At 40.3% G+C, this 16,123-nt stretch overlaps 1 protein-coding gene across 8 annotated transcripts in view; it reads right to left on the bottom strand.

Moving 5' to 3' along the window:
- LOC133652104 (fas-binding factor 1 homolog) overlaps positions 1-16,123 on the bottom strand; it is a 64,417-nt gene that overhangs the window by 9,114 nt on the left and 39,180 nt on the right. For all 8 annotated transcript variants that reach the window (XM_062050493.1, XM_062050488.1, XM_062050487.1 and 5 more), the window contains 9 exons: positions 15,960-16,070; positions 14,436-14,536; positions 14,153-14,359; positions 8,853-8,960; positions 8,562-8,701; positions 8,382-8,500; positions 3,021-3,143; positions 1,514-1,690; positions 1,261-1,437 (listed from right to left, as the gene is read on the bottom strand). In XM_062050493.1, the coding sequence (XP_061906477.1) occupies positions 1,261-1,437; positions 1,514-1,690; positions 3,021-3,143; positions 8,382-8,500; positions 8,562-8,701; positions 8,853-8,960; positions 14,153-14,359; positions 14,436-14,536; positions 15,960-16,070 (1,263 nt within the window). The remainder of the gene's footprint in view (positions 1-1,260; positions 1,438-1,513; positions 1,691-3,020; positions 3,144-8,381; positions 8,501-8,561; positions 8,702-8,852; positions 8,961-14,152; positions 14,360-14,435; positions 14,537-15,959; positions 16,071-16,123) is intronic.

Below are 16,123 nucleotides of genomic sequence, written 5' to 3' on the forward strand. Positions count from 1 at the left end.
GACAATCCTCCGTCCCCAATACTTGGAGCGTGTGTTAATTAAAGGAGCACTGCCAGTTTCATGTTCCGTGATTCAATCAAACCCCAACACGGCAGAGATGGATGACAAATAGGCGATAATTATATAAGTTAAGAGCAGCAGCTCACACGTTCTCATACTTTCTGTCACATCCAGGAAGAAATTATGTCAGCCAGCTTGGAAAATGTACCAACTATAATCTACGTGAAGAAGCCCAGAATAGTTTTTATTGAAATGTTGGCAATATTTCAGAAACCTCAGAATGTATTAACCCATAAAGTGTTATCAAATGGAATAGATGGTGAGTTGTCGTGATGTAGAAAAATGCCGTATTTTGACCAATTTTACCAGGAGATTTGCTATATTTTGAAAAACAATAAAGGTGTTGCTGCTAAAAGAACCACAACATTAGCGCTGCATTAAACATTATGTCGCTACTGGTCCATCATTTCCTAGAAAAAAAATTAAATCCTTGTCTAGCTGTTTACAGACGCATAATAACCATGTTTAAATACGTTTTACTCCTTGACTACTAATAATCTAACCTGACTCTCGACAGATCCTTGTAGTTCGCTGAGCTCCACACAAGGATCTGGGACTTCTCAATAGGAGATGTACTTCAGAAGGCGGGGCCTTGTAAAAAAAAAAATCATTGTATGTGATTGGATGAACCACTTGTCTGTTATCTTGAATGACGTGCTACTTCAACCACTCACATGGAAATCAACCCGTGACGCTGATGAGAGCGACGCTGGGAAATCCAAAACAGAATAGTCGACATATTGGATAACGACAGAGCGAGAACTTTTACTCAAACAACGCAGCAATGTCAGTAGACGATCGATGTTGTTTGTGCAAAGAAAATATGCAGAATCAATGTCAGCACACAACTCCTCGCTGTTGTTGTTTGAATCAAACAGTCGCTTCGGCGCTACGTCACATCTATAAAATCCCGCCCGGCGATCCTGATTGGTTCATTATTTTTTGCTATCTTGAAGGACTTTGCAATGCCCTCGAGCCCAGATCCTTGTGTGGAGCTCAGCGAACTACAAGGATCTTGGCTAGAGTCAGGTTACTAATAATCAGTATCGGCCTTGAAAAAAAACAAACAATGCTTGATATCTAGTCCACAAGGAACAATTTCCCTTGTGGATCATTAAAGTTTGTCTAAGTCTAAGTAGTCCTTTCTACTGCCAACTTTACCATGTGCACCCAAGAACGTAGTGCTATTTCATGAGTTACCTTGCTGAAGGAATCCACCTCCTGTGCTCGACTCTTCAGCCTCAGAGCGGTGCTGCTTATCCTTTCCTTTTCCCGATTCAGTTCCACTCGGAGTTGTTCCAGAGCTTCTCTTTCCTGAGCCACTGTCGCCTCCCTTTGTTTCAGATCTCCGCTACGCAGCTTCAAATCAGCTTGCTCCTGCGGGCCCCACCGGGGTTCTATTCACTCTGGGTTTCAAACGGAGTGGATTCGCTGAGAATCTGTCTGAGCTCACCTGTGCCAGACTCATGATGGAGCCTTCCCTCCTGTCCAGGAGCGTGCTGACGTCTTGCTCGGCCCTCTCTCGCCTCTGTTTCTCCTGGGCATGGAAGACGTTCCACTCGGCGGCCAGTTTCCTTCTGTCGTCTGCACACTGCTGCATCACCGACTTCTGCTCCTCCAATAACGCGCTCTGTTAAGGAAGGGGGGGCAGGGTAGGAATGATGTTTGATAAGAAATTATCGAGTTCGAGCCTATTATCGAATCCTCTAATCGAACCGATTCCTTATCGATTCTCTTATCGAGTCCAGATAGGCTGTTGTATATGGAAAAAAACACAATATTTGGTTTAACAAATCACTTCACATTCTCTACTGCTCGCTACTATAGTATTACCATATCTGAGTTATTGTGCAGAAATGTGGGGAAATAACTACAAATGCTTGCTACATTCGTTAACCGTGTTTCAAAAAAGATCAATTAGACTGATACATAATGTTGGATATAGAGAACATATAAACACTTTATTTATTGAGTCAAAAATGTTAAAGTTCGATGATTTGGTCAAATTGCAAACAGCTAAAATGATGTGGAATTAAATGATGGAATGGATTAAGTAAAGAAGTTAAACATTGTACTGATATGATCCAGTTTAAGAGGTTGTTCAAATGAATAGTGCTTACAAAGTACAAAGAAGAAGAATTATGAGAAATACTTTCAACCTTATTGAAAATAAGATATTCTTCATCTCAGTATATTAATAATGGCTGAATTAATTAATTACATATTACAAAACTGTTGTATATACTAATTCACAGATATTTCATTATAAAAAGGTCAGTAAATGATGTATATATTTGTAAACGCTATGAAGTGGGAAAGGGGTAGGATTAAATAAGCTTTACTTCTTCCTACTCCTGTAAAGTGAAATGATTTATGAAACTGTGATGTATTATGATATGGTCGGATCATGTTTTGTTTAGTTTGCATTTGCAACAGTTACGTTGGCATTCTGGTTTTCGAGCTCATGATTCCTGTGCTAAAGTTACCTTAGCTTCTAGTATTCCTGTGCTAAGTAAGTTTTTGCTTTAGCTTCTCGTGCGAACGGCACACTTTCCTTTTGTTTCGTTCCTGTCTGTTGTAATGTGTATGATTTATGAGAAATAAATCATCTCCTACCTGCACGCTTTCGTCCGGCGCCGTCAGTTTTGCATCCCGGGAACGAACCGCAGCACGCTGCATCCCACCGTGACAAATGACTGAGCTACGTGACGTCATTTCTTGTGATGTCACACGGGGCATTTCTTGTCGGGACGCGAGTCGTTCCCAGGGATTCGAATAAAGAACCAACTCTTTTTCTTTACTATAGTGGTCTCGATAACGAGTACCGGTTCTCAAAAAGGGATTCGAGTCCGAGAACTCGGTTCTTTTCTTATCGAACAACCGGGAAAACCGGTTTCGAGCATCATTTCTGGGGCAGGGTTTCAAATCTCCAGGTTCTGTTGTCCTTGAACGAGCCTCACCTTGGCTCTCTCCAGCTCCTCTCGCTCCATGTTCATCTGCATCGTCAGGGACCGTCGCTCATCCTCCAGGCTTTTAAGGGAGGATTCCACCTTGGCCTGCTCCGCGGTCACCTTCCAGCGCTCCTGAAACAAGAACTGCGTCATCAGTGTCGTCGTACAGTAGGAAATTCAAATGGCCCTGTTCGCCGCGGTTTACCTGACACATGAAACGTGACAAATTGGGACGTGCACTATTTACTTTAGCCGCCAGACGGCAGTAGAGTGTTGACTATTAAAATGTGTTTTGTGGCAATTCCAACTTTGACCACAGTGTCAGTTGCTATGCAGAGTGGCACTTTCCATTATTTTCAGCAGACAGCATTGCAAAACGATTAAATCCCCCACCTTCCTCTCACGAGAGATCCCCTCAGGATTGGGGGCATATGAATCCCTTCCCGACTGTAGTCCAGTTTTATACTGCTTGTGTACGACTTGAGAGTAGATATGTTTGCTAGCTCCCAGTTTGTAGCGTGTGCAAGGCACATAATGTGTGGTTCTAATCCCTCGCTTACGACTAGGTTTGGGCATGGAGGATCTGGCATTGATGGGAACCGGGTCTTATATTTATATTTGTAAACAATTTTAATTTTCCATGCTTACAGAGGCGGCTCGCAGCTAACTGTATCTCCATACATAATGTGGAGCCACTCCCCTAAGCCAATAAGCCTCCATTGTGGCAAATAAATCAATTAAAGTAAATTTATATAGATATTTTTATATATTTTACAGTCTAACAACGACAAACTACATCCCTTACAAGTAACATCACTGACGTACTGTAGGACGATGCTAAACATGTTACACAGACAAGCTAATCGCTAAGCTAACCACTATCTTGAAACGTCACCAAGAAATAAGTGCTTAGCAAAGTTTAAGAAGTGTCGATCAGTTATATTTTAAAATACTATACTATTACAAAACAAAACATAAGAAGTGGAAATAAAGAGCAAACAGTTGGAATGTAACAATAAAATGTTGCAATGTTGACACTCATAACACAAAGCTGTCATGCAGACAGTTTTTTTTTTTACTTTAAAACTGTCATTGCTCCAAAAATAATAATGACTTATAATCAACAGATATATCTGAAGTTAATCTAGAGATTTAAGCTTTGAAAGTAGAAATAATATACATTGATATATGACTTATTTTTTAACACTTTTATGAGTTTGGGCCTTTTGTACCCCTGAGACTTTTAGTCAGGTCTTTTAAACTGTCATTTTTCCAAAAATGATAATGACACAAAAGCAATGTCGTTATGAATTATTGACCTTTAAGGGCTCCAAATAATTCACATCAAATATTCCATTTTGAAAAATGTTTTGGTGAAAATATTGTATATTTTGTGTGCTTACCATAAAAACAGTTTGTTTTTTTAAAGACCATTAATAATAAAACGAAAAAACATTTATGGCAACGGATGGATCTGAAGTTGATCTGTAGATATTTAATTGTTGAAAGTACAAAAAATAAATAAATAATATACGCCTTGTTTAACACTTTAATGACTGATACCCTTTCGGGTCCTGCAGGACCTTTACCATGATAGTATTGAAAATGAAAAATATCAGAATGGCCCCTGCATGCTGTAACTTTGTGGAAAAAGTGTGGACACTTCTGGTGTAGATGGAATAAACTTGCCTTATAAAAGAAAATAAGGAAATAGTTTGAATACTGTCTGTATCGGAATCCGCCACTTTTGTGAAAGTGTACCTAACATTTATTAATCACAACGTAACTACATCATATAGGAGCAGGTGGGTAAAGTGTCTTACCCAAGGACACAACGGCAAAGGCTAGGATGGCGGAAGAGGAAATCGAACCTGGAACCCTCAAGTTGCTGGCACGGCCACTCTACCAACTGAGCTATGCCACTCCAGTAGTCATTTTCATGAGATTAGTTTCTATTCTAAGTGATTTGGCCCACTTAAATATTGTTTTTTTTTATCAGCTATGTGCTATAGTATTTTATGCCTGGGTTCGGGGGCCTGCTTTGGAAAGATCGTGTACCCCTTTCAGAGATCACATTCAGTTCCCCATAAAACATTCACATGTTGCATGAGATTAAGTTTGCATTCCTGTAACTTTCTGCCTGTGAAATAAATATTTCTATTGGCAATTCTGTAATCTAGTAACATAATTTCATGATTGATATCCAAAAATTAACATTCTTAATAAACGACAGTAGAATAAGCACACATCTGATTGAGGAGTCATAGTGTAACGACCTGGAATTTACACTTAATGTGTAGTGTTGGAGTTGTCCAACTTTTTGTGTGGCCATAAACGCATCAGTGGCTAATTGCCCTGAGTGCATGTGTTGGTGCAGGTGAGAGAGAGCAAGCGGCAGCTGTTGATATGACAGATGACAAAGACTTGCTTTTGGCTTGGTTTGTACGGTAGATAATGACCAGTTTTGCTAGGTAGGAGTATTTTACAATTGTTTTTGGTGTGGTTATGGCCGACAAACAATTTTGCTAAATAAAGGGATAGATGGAATTTTTGTCCTCTTAAAGCGTCTCGACAGACGGTACAATAATTGAACAGTGTTGACAAACATTGTTTTATCTGTTGTGGCCGCCTTGTGTTACTCACAGTTGCATTGCAAAATCATATAAAACAAACTGTTATGCGTATTTTGTTTCGAGTGGGATTTGATTTTGTGCGCGGCATAGGACGCATGAGCAGGCGCGCACCTTAGAGGGAATGTTGATGGCGAGTTATTGTGATGTAGAGAAATGCCATATTTTTACCAATTTTCCCAGGAGATTTGCCACTTCTTGAAATGCAAATGTAGACGCTCCTCTTAGACTCACGTAATGAAGGGGTTTGTGAAATCCCCTGATTTTTTTCTCTGCTAAATTAACCACAACATTAGCGCCAAATAGAAAAGGATGTTGCTACTGATCCTACATTTCTTAAAAAAACAATGTTAAAAAGGCAAATAAAAGCCTTGTCCAGCTGTTTTACTGACATACACTACCGTTCAAAAGTTTGGGGTCACATTGAAATGTCCTTATTTTTGAAGGAAAAGCACTGTACTTTTCAATGAAGATAACTTTAAACTAGTCTTAACTTTAAAGAAATACACTCTATACATTGCTAATGTGGTAAATGACTATTCTAGCTGCAAATGTCTGGTTTTTGGTGCAATATCTACATAGGTGTATAGAGGCCCATTTCCAGCAACTATCACTCCAGTGTTCTAATGGTACAATGTGTTTGCTCATTGGCTCAGAAGGCTAATTGATGATTAGAAAACCCTTGTGCAATCATGTTCACACATCTGAAAACAGTTTAGCTCGTTACAGAAGCTATAAAACTGACCTTCCTTTGAGCAGATTGAGTTTCTGGAGCATCACATTTGTGGGGTCAATTAAACGCTCAAAATGGCCAGAAAAAGAGAACTTTCATCTGAAACTTGACAGTCTATTCTTGTTCTTAGAAATGAAGGTTATTCCACAAAATTGTTTGGGTGACCCCAAACTTTTGAACGGTAGTGTATACTATTCATGTTTAAAGTTAAAGTTAAAGTACCAATGATAGTCACACACACACTGGGTGTGGTGAAATTTGTCCTCTGCATTCGACCCATCCCCTTGTTCACCACCTGGGAGGTAAGGGGAGCAGTGAGCAGCAGCGGTGGCCGCGCCCATGAATATTTTGGGGTGATTCAACCCCCAATTCCAACCCTTGATGCTGAGTGCCAAGCAGGGAGGTAATGGGTCCCATTTTTATAGTCTTTGGTATGACTCGTCCGGGGTTTGAACTCACAACCTACCGATCTCAGGGCGGACACTCTAACCCAGGGGTGGGCAATTAATTTTTACCGGGGGCCGCATGAGCAACCCGAGCACTGCTGGAGGGCCACATCGACAATATTTCAATTAAATTTTGCTCAATATTATTTTTGATATATACCGTAAGATAAATAATAATAATAATAATAATACTTTCATTTAACCTAACTTAACTTTATACCAAAAGCACTGCTTTGGAAATCATTTGTACCCCTTTCAGAGATCACATTTAGTTCCCCTTAAACATCCTCATGTTGCACAATGAAATGTAAGCATAGGATGAAGTGTGCATTCCTGTAACTTTCTCTAGTAACAGCATTCCATGATTAATATAAATATATTAACATTAATAATAAATGACAGTAGAATAAGCACACGTATGACTGAGGAGTCATAGTGTAACTTTGTGTGGTGTTTGAGTTGTCCGACTTTTTGTGTGGCCATAACCGCACCAGTGGTTTAGTGGTATGCGTGTTGGTGACAGATGACAAGTTGGTTTTGGCCTGGTTTGTACGGCAGAAAATGACTAGTTTTTCGAGATAGAAGTGTGAAAACTCATGTTTTTGGTGTGGTTATGGCTGAATATAAACAGTTTTGCTCAATAAAGTGATCGATATAATTCCTGGCTTCGAAGCATCTCGATAGACGTTACAATAATTGAACGGTGTTGACGAACACCGTTAGGGCCGCTTGTTGTCACTGTCACTCAAAGTTGCATTGCAAAATTACACAGAATAAATGTGTTTATTTTGTTTAGAATCCAGATGGGATTTGATTTGGTGCGCGGCATATATTTGCTGTGCGCAGAGGACGCTTGAGCAGTGCGCAATTGCGCAGGCGCGCACCTTAGAGGGAACATTGCTTGGCAGTCCATGTCTTTTTGAAAACACGCCATTCGTCATCAACTTTTCTCTTTTTAGCGTTTCGGTTGTAAACCGTGCATCACTTGTCGCTGTGCACCTTCACTCACAGGTTACACACGGACATACGCCCATGAATAACACTTTTCAAAATAAAAGCAGCAGAGTTGTATTGCGCGCACGACATAGATGTTTTTTCAACTTTATTTTGTAATTTGTGATTGCAGCTGCTCACATTCACTCACAATCACGCACACGCATACGTCCACACGGAAGTAATACAAATAATGCTTTTCAAAACAAAAGCAGCACCGTTGTATTGCACACTCGACATAGATACTTTTTTACATTTTATTTTGTAATTTATGATTGGTCTCACGCGGGCCGGACAGGGACGCACAAAGGGCCAGATGTGGCCCGCGGGCCGCAGAATGCCCACGTCTGCTCTAGCCACTAGGTTAATATATAACCCATTCTTCCATCCATCTATATCTTTTTCTGCTTATTCGAGGTCGGGTCACGGGGGCAACAGCCTAAGCAGATGATTAAATAACTTTTACCGCAAATGAAAATCGTCTCCAAATATCGGTTATCAGCCTCCTTGACTATTAATAATCGGTATCGGCCCTAAAAAAAACATATCGTGGATCTCTACTCCTGACCTTCTCAAGCTGTCGCTGCTGTTCATTGATCTGAGTGTCCATCCTGGAAATGATCTCCTTCAGGCAAGCCTTCTCCTCAGCCATTGCTTTCTGCTGCTGAGCCAAACGCTCCTGCATGACTGAAACAAACATCTCGTTCAGAACTTAACTTGTCAATACCGCTGCGTGTTGTGTCCGTACTTCGAAGCTGCTCATCTCTGTGCCGCGCCCCCTGCTCCAAGTCTTGGCTCGTGTGCTCATGTCTGCTCTCAACCAGAGTGGAGAGACCTCCGAGACGAGAAGAGAACTGCTCCATCTTCTCGATCACGACAGTCAGAGACCTGGGCATAGAAGGCGTACTCCTATAACAACACAAATTATTCTGTGCGCTCCGATGTAATACAATATTGATGCACTTGTTTCCCTTCCTTTCACATGAATTATAAACATGCACCAACAAAGGAAAACAGGCTAAATAAAGACATGGGGAACCTGGTCTCAGACGTTGCACTTGTCACTGCGTCAATCTCCTCCTCTTTTAGTCTTTTCAGTCTATTGACATGGTCTTCGTAGTCTTTCTTCATCTCCAGAATAGATTTTCTGGAAAGACAAGTGTGAAGCAACGCTTTACGAGTGAAACTTGTGCAACAAAGTGAAGGGCAAACTCTGTCACAATATATAGTTTGGGACGTATATGTTTCATTGGGTTGAGGTCAGGGCTCTCAAGTTCTTCCACACCAAACGTATCCAAGCATCGGGGTGGGAAGTCATGCTGGAGCAGAAAAGAGCCTTTTTCAAGAGTGGTAGAGTATATTTTTTGCAATCCAAATCATCATATGCCACTAGTGCTAAAATCTGCGCGCATAGTGTGGCCCTCCAGCCTCTTCAATTTGGCCCGCGAGACATCATGAGATCAACAAAGCAATGCACCACAGAATGTTTTCAAATGAATCCGAAATACCTGGCGGTCTCTGAATGCTACATATTTGCTGCCATCTTGTGGACTATGTGAATAAATCAGATCATAACCCTTGAAAGTACTTTGAAATAATAGCTCAGTATTTAGTTCAGTGGCGGATGCTGGTCTCTCAAGGAGGGGAAGCTCAATTTTGGCCTACATCATAAAATGTGTTGGTTTATTTATACGTAAATTCTACCCTCTGTTCCTTTTTAAGAAAGTGGTCTGTGACCCTGTCGTAAAAGAAAGTGTCTTTTCCAGGGATTTGACAAGTGTCCTCTCAAAGGCCAGCAGAGGTAGGCTGCTTAAACGGCCTTGGCCCATGGTGTTGCGGGTGTAAGACTTCCATCCATCCATCCATTTTTTACCGCTTGTCCCTTTAGGGGTGGCGGGGGGTGCTAGAGCCTATCTCAGCTGCATTCGGGCGGAAGGCGGGGTACACCCTGGACAAGTCACCACCTCATTGCAGGGCCAACACAGATAGACAACATTCACACTCACATTCACACACTAGGGCCAATTTAGTGTTGCCAATCAACCTATCCCCAGGTGTATGTCTTTGGATTGAGCCGCTTTAAACAGGAGAAGCTCCTCTCTACACCTGCAGATGTAGCTCCAATCGTTGCCACTAATGACAATAGTTTGTACACCTGTGTGCATTATAAATGTATGTTTGTTGTTCAATAAAAACAAATAAAAAAAATAAAAATCGAATTATCTGCCATTATGTGCAGCTTGCTACCTCGCTAGCTGGGACTGGCGCGAGGCTAGTGCGAAGTTTGTTCGCCTGTGAGTGCTTTGAGGTGGAGGGGCTCAGCAGCACCTGCTGCTCGGTAAGGACAGAAACTGCAGAATGAAAGAAGTCAATCTCCAAACACAAAAAAACACCAGAAATAGAAGCTCTATTTGTCGCTTGTCGTTTTTAAGAAAGAAAATGTCGCTAAGAAAATCAGGAAAGTCTTCAACTCAGAACAACAGAATAAATATTGAAAAAAGGTCCCACGGACGTTTACAACACAAGATCGCTGATTCTCTCATTTCGCTGTCAATCAAAAAGGGAATCAGCCTTAGACAGATCATCCAATCATCATGCAGAAGTTGAGCGTCCGGGCCAGCCCACTGCCCCATAGACCCCCAGAGACGCTGAGCGTCCAATGGGCGGGACAAAGCCCAGCATTTATCCAATGACTCGTCTCGTTTCGCAGCAGTGTTTGCTTCCCCATTGAAGTCTGTGGACGCCAAGCTCTATACTGTTTAAAGCTCCGTGGAGCTGCGGGAATGAGAGAGAGGAAAGCCGCCTCGTTACCAGTGATAAGAAGCTGATTCTGAACAAAAGAGCGCGGTGTAGTGCATTTTTAGTCAATAACATGTACACACAACACTATATATTTAGTGACTTATTTTTTGACATTTTAGGGGAAGCTGAGCTTCCCTTGCAGTCTTAGAGAAATCGCCACTGATTTAGTTCTATGAAACAATCCAAACAACCTTCCCTAGTCATTGTGCAAAAAACAACACAAAAAACACAACTAACATAAATGTCAACACACATGGTCACACAACCTGCAAACTGAACATTGTGGATATTATGAAAAACATCCAAACACCATAAAACACATTCTAAATTACAACCATTTAAATCCATTAGAGTGCATGATGGGTAAAATATAAAACACTTTCTCCACACATTTTAGCTGCCTGATATTTCTGACACAAAACTTAAGGAAGGTCGTCAGGGACGTAAACAAGGTAGGAGTGAAACTTTGACATACTCTTAATATCTAATTATATTAATTATATATCCATTATATTAATTATATATATTCATCTTATCAATATAATATGTACACACACACACACATAGTTACTTTACATGCAGTCGGCTTTCGGCCCCCGGCCAAATCTTTTTAGCCCAATGCGGTGCCCAAGTCAAAAAGTTTGGACACCCCTGGTTTAGACCATTGATCCTTCTATGTTTTCCAGATCAAGGACCCCCAAACTGATGAAGAGTTGGGCCGGGGACCCCCTAATTATAAATACTTAAACTACCTTGTTTTTGTGCAATACTAAGATATTCAAATAAAATAGTATAACGCCGGTACCGAGCACGCCAATCGCTCGCTGACACTTAGGGCCTGATTTACTAAGATCCAAATATCTTGCGCTAAACAGCGTGTGTAATCTATAAAAATGAGTGTTCTTTTAGCGGGCATATTACGTGTGATCTACTAAGACTGGGTGTGCAATTGTTTATTTAAATGAGGATTTTGCGTGTACCAGTACTATATATACACTGTTTTCACCCCGGAGACACTCATTTACAGCACATTAATGCTATCATGAATGTTTTCAAATATGTACTACTTTTATGGGCATTTCAGAAGCAGTCGTGCATTGCATCTACAATGAAACCATTTGTTTTTTTTTACAGCTGAAGGTGCACGGGAGGGAGGTTGCACTACTGTGCTCAAGATGCAAAAAATGCTTACCGTATTTTTCGGACTATAAGTCGCAGTTTTTAAGTCGACTTATACTCAGGAGCGACTTATGTGTGAAATTATTAACACAATACCGTAAAATATCAAATAATATTATTTAGCTTTAGAGACTAGACGTATAAGATTTCATCGGATTTAGCGATCAGGAGTGACAGATTGTTTGGTAAACGTATAGCATGTTCTACATGTTATAGTTATTTGAATGACTCTTACCATAATATGTTACGTTAACATACCAGGCACGTTCTCAGTTGGTTATTTATGCGTCATATAACGTACACTTATTCGGCCTGTTGTTCACTATTCTTTATTTATTTTAAATTGCCTTCCAAATATCTATTCTTGGTGTTGGGTTTTATCAAATAAATTTCCCCCAAAAATGAGACTTATACTCGAGTGCGACGTATATATGTTTTTTTCCTTCTTTATTATGCATTTTCGGCCGGTGCAACGTATACTCCGGAGCGACTTATAATCCGAAAAATACGGTAACTATAATATATCTTTAACATGAAGAGAGGTCTTTCATTCCAGCTTTTAGAGCCTGATCGACTAAAGGTTTGCGCGTACTAAAACACGTGCCAACCTGATAGCACACGCAAAAGCTGATCTAGTAAACTAGTAAGCAGAGAATTGTGTCTGTTAAGTGAGCCGATTAAGGTGTGCAATCCATTTTGCGTCTCTGTCTTCATGAATATGCAAAATATATGCTGATCATCAAAACGCCCCTGTGTGAGAAGTACGTGCAATTCCACACACTGCAGGACCAGTGGTCGCGCTGCACAGACAGACAACGGACAGACGAAAATCCTCCGTCCTACGTGTGTGTGTGAAAAATAAAACAATATTAGACATATCGTCTATTCAGCAATTTCCTTTTATAATTGTATTGCTGCTGAATGATTGATGGTGCTGATTAAAATGAATTCAATGGATGTGTTTTGGTGTCTGTTGGCGGTTTAGTTTTTTAATGTTTGTTTTCTTATTTAGGAAATATATAACTATAATATATCTTCAACATGAAAATATGTCTTTCATTGTGCATTTTTTTTGCATTTGACCCACGAATGCGCTGGTGACGCTATCCACAGCCTTGCGCACAGACTGAAGTGTCAGTGTACACGTTTCTGTTGTCTAGATTGCGATTCAGAAAAGGTGTTACAGATTATAGAAGTGTGCTGCTTGTTCAACACATCGCTCCCAGGTAGTAACACGATAACATGAATGTTCAGAAAATGATCGTCTCCATGGTAAAAGCCCCGTGTGCACGCAAAATTCTCATTTAAATAAGGCGGTCTGCACCACTTTTCAATTGCACATGCAGTCTTAGTAGATCACACGCAATATTTAGTGTTTTGCACACGCTGTTTGGCATGTGGTGTTTGGATCTTTGTAAAGCAGGCCCTTAATGCACTAATGACAAGCTGACAACCTGAGCGTTAATCCCTAGCTCACAACCAATACCCTAATCGTTAGCTGACAACTGGCACATTAACTGCTAGGTGACAACTGCCGTGCTAATTACTAGCTGACAACCGGTTGTTGTTTTGGCTTGTTGGTAAAGAGACAGTTGATCCATCGGCTTCTTGTTATGTTTGTTTGATATACAGTAGTGTATAGCACTTTATATTTTGTCCAAAGTGAACAAACCTTAATAATAATAATAATACCTGGGATTTATATAGCGCTTTTCTAAGTACCCAAAGTCGCTTTACATGTTTTTCTGAACCCATCAATCATTCACACCTTGTGGTGGTAAGCTACTTTCGTAGCCACAGCTGCCCTGGGGTAGACTGACGGAAGCGTGGCTGCAATTTGCGCCTACGGCCCCTCCGACCACCACCTATCATTCATCATTCATTTCACGGGTGTGAGCGGCACCAGGGGCAAAGGACACAACGGCAGCAATATTTAGATGGTAAGAGGCGGGGAGCAAACCTGCAACCCTCAGGTTTCTGGCACGGTTGCTCTACCCACTACGCCACACCGCCCCATGAACAAACCTTCACTAAAATATGGACTTTTGTCGAGGCTGGAACCAATTATTCAGATTCACATTGTTTCTTAAGAAGAAATTTGCTTCACTATACGAACCTTTCTATTTATGAAACCTGCTCAAGAACCAATTAAGGTTCCACTCTAAAATAAATGACAAAATACACTTATCTTGTCTAAAGACTCTAATCTCCTTCAGAAAGGACACAGAAAAGTTTCCCTCAGATTGGCGCTGACCAGAAATTGCGCACAAGGCATTGACGCACGGAGAGAAAGCGCAAACAGAGTAGTTTTTATGTGCACCATGCATTGTGCCTGAACGCCAGCTTTGTCGGGTTCACCTCTGCAGATCTCGCAGTCTCTCTACGTCACGGTCTTGGTCTTGCTGGAACTGGGCCAGTTTGCGCTGGTAGTGCGCCTGCAGGTCCGAGCGCTCCTTCTCTGCGCTTTGCGTTAGTGCGGCCAAGCGCTCAATGAGGTCTTCGCATTCCTGACGCATCCGTGTCTCCCTCTGAGCGGTCGATTCTTCGAGAAGCTTGACGCGAGTCCTGCGAGGTTAGATGTTGGTGTTACCCAAGATGCGCACAGGTGTAAAAGCAGACACGTGCATTTGAGACTAAATACCTGTGGGCGTTTTCCATGAGTTCCATGTCCTGTTGATGTCGCTGCTGGGCACTCTCCAGTAACATCTGGCTATGGTCTCGTTCCAGCTTCAAGGTCTTAATCTGGGCAAAAAAACACAGTATTTACAGTTTGCAATCCTGTCTAAACACAATATAAGAGCATTCTCCTGCTCCATCATTCTAAATCACCCAGGTCTAGATTTGGCACGCCATATCCTTTTATTTGGCCAGTAAAAGCCTGAAAATAAAATGTGTCAATAAAGTACTGTGATGGAAAATAATTATGTACCTTTTATGTCTATTACAAACTGCACATTCCGTGAAAATAAAATTATGATCAGAGAATGACCTTGTCCGCATGACTCACTGTGAAAGTATTTCTTCTCCCTTCTCGTTGCTTGACTTCTTCATTCCAGTTAACAGTGCACCATTGTCTAAACGGTCTGTATTTCCGCTGTTGTTGTGTCATAAGCTCTCTTCCTCTCCCAAACTGTGCTTACTCCCCCTACCATCCAGTATTCAGTGTAAAAGAGTAATGCGCTCTTCCCCCGGTGCACACTCTCTTACTAATGCTTGCCATGTGTGACTGGTGTCTATTGAACAGCTCAAGCCATTCAATAAATCTAAGAAAGACAATTTTGTTTGACTACTTTATTAGAACATTTCCAATACAGTTTTTTTAACTTTACTGACAAAATGTATTCATTCTTTCTATTTTGACAGAAAAAAATACATGTACTGCATGCAATTGCATATATTTTTTAATATTATCTAATAATGTGATCATAAATATTATATCAACATACCGGTACGTTAAATTTTTTTGGTTAATGTCAAATATCTGTTTGATTTATGTATGACTGTAATAATAATGTTGTTCATGATAATAATGTAATGCGAGTTACATTTGTATGAATTTAGGTTGGAAAGTAGTTATAATCTGTTATGATAATAATTAACTATTAGTTTTATGTTTCCTAATAATATAACAAATATTATATTATCATACATTACAAAATGTTTGTGTTAAAATACAAATAAATATCTGATTGACTTATGATTCCAAAGTAATTTATCCATTAAAATTGTACAATTATAAAAATAGTAATAGATTTTATGGTAAAAAACCAAAAAAAAAAAACAAAAAAAAACAAACTGTTCAGTTGCCAGAATTCTATCGTTAAAAAAAACACAGCACCATTCTTTCATTTACAGTAATACACAGCACAAACAACAGATTTTACAATAAAAAACAGACTGCTCAGTCGCCAGAATTTTACCGTAATTAAAGTAATATAACGTAAAAACATCAACAACTATAGATTTTACGGTATAAAATTGGCCGCTCTGTCGCCAGAATGTTATCGTAAAACAAACAGTGGTAGCCTAATATTTTTCCATTTACAGTAAAATGCGGAAATAAACACTGCAAATTATACAATAAAATTCTGGTGACTAAACTGCCAGTCTACATTTATTGTATTTTTTTTGCAGTACGTAAAAAAAAAGTTCTATATTCAAGTACCTGTCCCTCCAGCTGGATGATGCGAGCCTGTAAATCCTGGTCCTCTGCAGGTGGCTGTCTCTGCAGTGCCGCAACATCCAAAACACCTCGGAACCCCAGCGACTGCATCATCTTTCACACAGAGACCATAATGAAGTGCTGCATATTACAATTTTGCAAGACGG

The sequence above is a fragment of the Entelurus aequoreus genome, linkage group LG06, assembly GCF_033978785.1.
Source record: "Entelurus aequoreus isolate RoL-2023_Sb linkage group LG06, RoL_Eaeq_v1.1, whole genome shotgun sequence".
NCBI lineage: Eukaryota > Metazoa > Chordata > Actinopteri > Syngnathiformes > Syngnathidae > Entelurus > Entelurus aequoreus.